The following is a 5,706-nucleotide window of genomic DNA, read 5'->3' as shown; positions in this document are numbered from 1 at the left end:
CCACAGATGAATGGATCCAAAAATTGTGGTATCTATACACAATGGAATATTATGCAGCCATTAGAAATGACAAAATAATGGCATTTGCAGGGAAATGGGTGGAGCTAGAAGAAATCATGTTGAGCAAGGCAAGTCAAGAGCAAAGAGGCAAAAGGTACATGGTCTCCCTGATAAGTGGATGTTAAATCCAAAATGTTAGGTGATATGATAAAATTAACAGGACTTAAGAAACAAAGGACTTCCACTCATCTGGTCGAATCACTACTAAATAACCCCATGCTGCTGATCACATGTATGGTATATATGTGTACACCGGAGGGGAATCAGGAAGACGACACAGAACCAGAGGGAATCAGGGAAAAACATACAACAGCGGGACCCATCAGCTGCACTGGTCATTGACCAAAATGAACTAAGCAACTCAATGGCAGCCATTGGAGGGAGGGAACGAGTGGGAAAGAGGGAACAGCTGACGCTATGCAAAACAAAAGAAATGTACATACCACCCAATGTGGAAGAAATAACTGTATCGCAAAGCTCATAGAACTCATAAATGTTATAGACTGTGATAGACAATTTGCTCCAGGAAAGTCAGAATGTGTTTGTGACTTTAACTAAGCATCACTATCCCACAATACAGTGAAATTAGGGAAATTATGTAACCACTTAATCACAATAAAAACTTTTTTAAAATAAATAAATAAATAAATGAAATGCCTTGCCTCCTTGACATTCAAGACAGATGTGTTCCCTCAAGAACACAGTGGTTCATGGTAAGACTAGCAAGTGATCAGACAAAAGATTATAGTACTGGGGCTGGAAAGATGGCTCAGTGGTAGAGCGCTTGCCTTGCATGCATGAGGCCCTGGGTTCGATTCCTCAGCACCATATAAGCAGGAAAAAAAAAAAGCTGGAAGTGGTGCTGTGGCTCAAGTTGTAGAGCGCTAACCTTGAGCTGAAGAGCTGAGGGACAGTGCCCAGTCCCAGAGTTCAGGCCCACAACTGGATCCAAAAAAAAAAAAGATTATAGTACTTACCTTTGGGGTGGTACTGGCAGGGTCACAGGAAAAAGAAGGGAGTTGTAATCGAACTGGTTTTCCCCGTGCCTTCTTGGCTAGAAGCAGAAGATAGGTGGCTGTGAGGTGGTCGTATTGCCACTGGAGGAAAAGGAAACCAATCTGTTTAGAAGACTAGAGTTTATTAAAATAATACTGTTTTCATTATTTTTCTCAATATAAGAGAATTTAGAATCTTATAAGTCAGCAGCTTTACAAAAACAGAATGTCGAAAGACTTTTAGCTATCTCTCCTATGAGTTCATATTTCTAAATCACTTGCTTATACAGCTCTAAGTTTTTCAGCGAGATATTACCTGTAGATACTCTAGCATGGAAAATGAGACTTTAACCCTAAAACTCCCTCCTTTCCTACACATCTCCTCCCTGAATTTTTATCATAACTGTAATTTTATCATAACTGTTAACTAAATCAATGAGTATACAAACAGTATTTATAACCAAGTAGGACAATGTTCTAAATATTTAATTGGTATTCTGACACGTAATGAGAGTAGAGGCCAAGAAATGAGTAAAGTCCTAGAAGGCTTCTACCAGGTCAATTATTAACATTTTTACTGTAAAATATAGGGCTGGGATGTGGTAGAGTGCTTGTCTAGCTCTATGCAAAGTCCTGGATTCAATTCCCAACACCCTACAATTTTAAAAAATTTAAATAAAGTAATTGTGGGAAGTGATACATATGGAAACTAACAGAGGCAACAAAGAGAGTACTCACAACAGTATAATTATCCAAATATCCTAATATTTTAACAACCAATACAGTTATAGTGATTGGATATAGTCATACGGATTGACAATCAGTCCAACTGCTAAATTACACATGGCTAAAAATAAAAAGATGAAGAAAACAGAAGAAAAAGTTTAAAGAGATCCCACATTCTTAGGTTTTATTTTCATTTGTTTCCCTTTTTGGGGGGAGGAGAATAGGGGTGGGGGTATGAGTATTAGGACTTGAATTCATATGACCTGGGTGCTCTCTCTGAGCTCTCTTGCTCAAGGCTGGAAGCTCTACTACTTGAGCCATAGCACTACTTCCAGATTTTTGCTGGTTAATTGGAGATAGTTTCATATAGTTTCTTCCCTGGCTGGTTTTGAACTATGCTCCTCAGATCTCAGCCTCCTAAGCAGCTAGGATTATAGACATAAGCCACTGGCATCCAGTTTTTCTTTCTTTCTTTCTTTCTTTTTTTCCCCTTTTTGTCAGTTGTGAAGTTTGAACTCCAGGTCTGAGCACTGTCCCTAAACTTTTTCGCTAGTGCTTTGAGCCACAGCTCCACTTCAAGTTTTCTGGTGGTTAACTGGAAATAAGAGTCTCACAGACTTTTTTTTGCCCAGGCTGGCTTCCCATTACTATCCTCAGATCACAGCCTCTTGTGTATCTAGGATAACAGGCGTGAACCACCAGGCCTTGCTTGTTTATTTTTTTAAGATAGGGTCTCAGACAGGCACCAGTAGCTTATACCTATAATCCTAGCTATAAGGGAGGCTGAGATCTAAGGATCAAGGTTCAAGGCCAACGTGGGTAGGAAAGTTTGTAAGACTCTGTGTCCAAATAAAAATGCCCCCCTAAGCCGGCAGTGGTGGCTCACACCTGTAATCCTAGCTACTCAAGAGGCTGAGATCTGAGGATTGAGGTTCAAAGCCAGCCTGGGCAGGAAATTCCATGAGACTCTTATCTCCAATAAACCACTAAAAAACTGGCGTTGTGGCTCAAGTGGTAGAGTGCTAGCCTTGAGTTAAAGAGCGCAGGGACAGAGCCCAAGCCCAGAGTTCAACCCCCATGACAGACCAAAAAAAAAAAAAAAAAGCCCCCCCCTCAAAAAAAAAAAAAAAAAAAAAACAATTGTGCAAAAAAAAAACCCCCCCCCTTGAAAAAAAAAAAAAAAAAAAAAGCCAGAAGTGGAGATGTGGCTCAAGTGGTAATACAAAAGAAGCAAAAGAAGCTCAGGGATAGCAAGCAGGCCCTAACTAAGTTTAAAAAAAAAAAGCCTTACCGCATATTCTAGATTTATCCAACATTCTCACATTTCTTTCTTTCAGACCTTTGTTTTACTATAGTTTAAATTTTTTTTAAAAGAGTCCATTATCATTCTTGGTAATTCAAACCACATTCTCCCCTCCCTCCCTAGTTTTCTCTGCCTCCCCTGGTCCCTCTTTTCCCTCCCCTCTCTCTCCCTCTCCCTTAACATGTTCACAGTATATCAACAAACTTGCCTCCTCCCTGGAGATATTTCATGTCTATATCCCATGCTCCACCCTGGACAGGATTCTCAGACAGCTAGCTACTCAACTGTCAATCCAGGAATTCCTTTCACCTATATCCTATAATGGATCCCCAATTTTCTAGTTCATAAGTATTCCTATTTCTTCATTTACACTTTTGTTTTGATGTCATACATCCTCGAGTAACTTTCTGATGAGGTAAATAATGTTTGAGACCCTTCATATCTGATAAATACAGCATTCTCTCCTCATACCTAACTCTGCTTTGGTCAAATACAGAATTCTAGGTTGGTAATAATTATTTTAGTGTTGAAGGTATTATGGTCCTCTTGGTTATAGTAGAATATGGGAAAGTGTAGTCTTTCTGATTCCAGAGACGTTGTATATGATCTTCTGTTATTATCTCTGAAAACTTTCTGAATCTTTTCACACAATTTTCTGAAATTCTACTAGAAAAGGTGAGTAGTTTTTTGTTTTGTTTCTGATGCTGGTTCTGGGGTTTGAATTCAAGACCTAGATGCTGTCCCTGAGCTTTTTCACATAAGGCTAGCACTCTATCACTTGAGCCACAGCTCCATATTTGGATTTTTGCTTGTTAAATGGAGATAAAGAGTCTCTCTGATTTGTCTGCCCAGGCTACCCTGTAATGATCCTCAGATCTTCTGGGTAGCAGATTACAGGTGTGAGCTATCAACATCCAGCTTAGAAGAGGCTTTGATATATATAGATATATTTTCATTCACTATGCCTATGTAAGTTCCGTTTCACTCTTGGAAACTCATATACTTCAGTTTTGGAATATTTGACAGTTTTTTCCTCTCCTCTGTTTCATCTGATCTTTATAACACCTTTGGTACTTTTACATCTTTCTGTCTTTGGATTCTACTTCTGAAGATTTTACATTAATTTTACTTTCTTTTTTTCTTTATTTTTCTTTTTTTTTGTTGGTCATGGGTCTTGAACTCTGAGCCTGGACACTGTCCCTCAGCTCTTCAGCTCAAGGCCAGGGATCTACCACTTGAGCCACAGCACCACTTCCGGTTTCCTGAGTGGTTTATTGGAGGTAAGAGTCTCATGGAGTTTCCTGCCCGGGCTGGCTTTGAACCAAGATCCTCAGGTCTCAGCCTCCTGAGTAGCTTAGGATTACAGGCATGAGCCACTGGCACCCAGCTAACTTCATTTTCAAACATTACTATTGAGCTTTTTTTGTCTGTTCAAATTCGTAAGAGTGGCTGCTTGGAAAGTTCCTCAGTAAGTCATCCCTTTTTCCCTTGCTGGGGGAAAGGGGAATACCCTTTTTATAACTTTTCTTGCCACAGTTACTGTGTAGTTCTCATTACAATAAGATGCACAGGGGAATTTTGTGTTCAATAACAGATAAATCAACACATTAGTTACGCTTTCAGTTAATGTCAATCCACAAGTCTAATACACTAATGTCTCCCTTATCTTTTAGGCAGTTCCCTCTTTTGAAAGTCAAATGTCTGAAGGCGATAGGTTTACTTATTAGAAAGAAGCTCCCATTTCCAGAAAAGTAGTAATATTTTTAGAAATTCAGTTAAATCTTAGGTTCACAGGAACCTGGACTGAAAAGAAACAGCTACTGGTACTATAGGATTAGAAAAACATAATTGGCCCACTATCCTCCTACCTGACCTTCCTCTCAAGACACTCAATTTTAAACAACACCTGGGTGTCAATATCACAGGGATTGGGGAAAAGAACTGTTCCCACAACCCAGAGTCACTCATGCACCCAAAAAAAAAAAAAAAAGAGCAATTTAGGGACTGGAGGCATGTTCAAGTAGTACAAACTAGCAACAGAGTAAGCAAAACAAGTATGAGGACGGCCCTGAGTTCAAATTCAGCTACCAGAAAGAAAAATAAGGGCTAGGAAGGTAGCTCAGTGGTAGAGCGCTTGCCTTGCATGCATGAGGCCCTGGGTTCGATTCCTCAGCACCACATAAGCAAAAAAGAAAAAAGCTGGAAGTGGCGCTATGGCTCAAGTGGTAGAGCGCTAGCCTTGAGCTGAGGGACAGCACCCAGGCCCAGAGTTCGGGGCCCACGACCGGACCCAAAAAAAAAAGAAAAGAAGGAAAGGAAAAGGAAAAAATAAAAGGTAACAGGAATTTTCAATATGATTGCCTAAATTAATATACTGTATTTAAATACATATACTTCAGAATCTTGAAATTAGTCAAAATTTAAACTATCAATCCCCTGTGAACTAATTAATCTGTTTCTCTGTCATAAACATCTTTAATCAATGTCTTTTTTTTTTTTGGGTCCAGTCGTGAGGCCTGAACTCTGGGCCTGGACGCTGTCCCTCAGCTCTTCAGCTCAAGGCTAGCACTCTACCACTTGAGCCACAGTGCCACTTCCGGCTTTTTTCTTTTTGCTTATGTG

The 5,706-nt window shown here is 39.7% G+C and overlaps 1 protein-coding gene across 1 annotated transcript in view; it reads right to left on the bottom strand.

The window, feature by feature from the left end:
• Positions 1-5,706, bottom strand: part of Melk (maternal embryonic leucine zipper kinase) — a 112,908-nt gene that overhangs the window by 53,876 nt on the left and 53,326 nt on the right. Inside the window, exon 11 of the mRNA XM_013026582.1 lies at positions 1,038-1,157. Within this exon, the coding sequence (XP_012882036.1) occupies positions 1,038-1,157 (120 nt within the window). The remainder of the gene's footprint in view (positions 1-1,037; positions 1,158-5,706) is intronic.

Source organism: Dipodomys ordii, unplaced genomic scaffold, assembly GCF_000151885.1.
Source record: "Dipodomys ordii isolate 6190 unplaced genomic scaffold, Dord_2.0 Scaffold95, whole genome shotgun sequence".
NCBI classification, from domain to species: domain Eukaryota; kingdom Metazoa; phylum Chordata; class Mammalia; order Rodentia; family Heteromyidae; genus Dipodomys; species Dipodomys ordii.
Note: the sequence above shows the minus strand (reverse complement) of the source record. Positions and strands in the feature narration are given on the sequence as shown.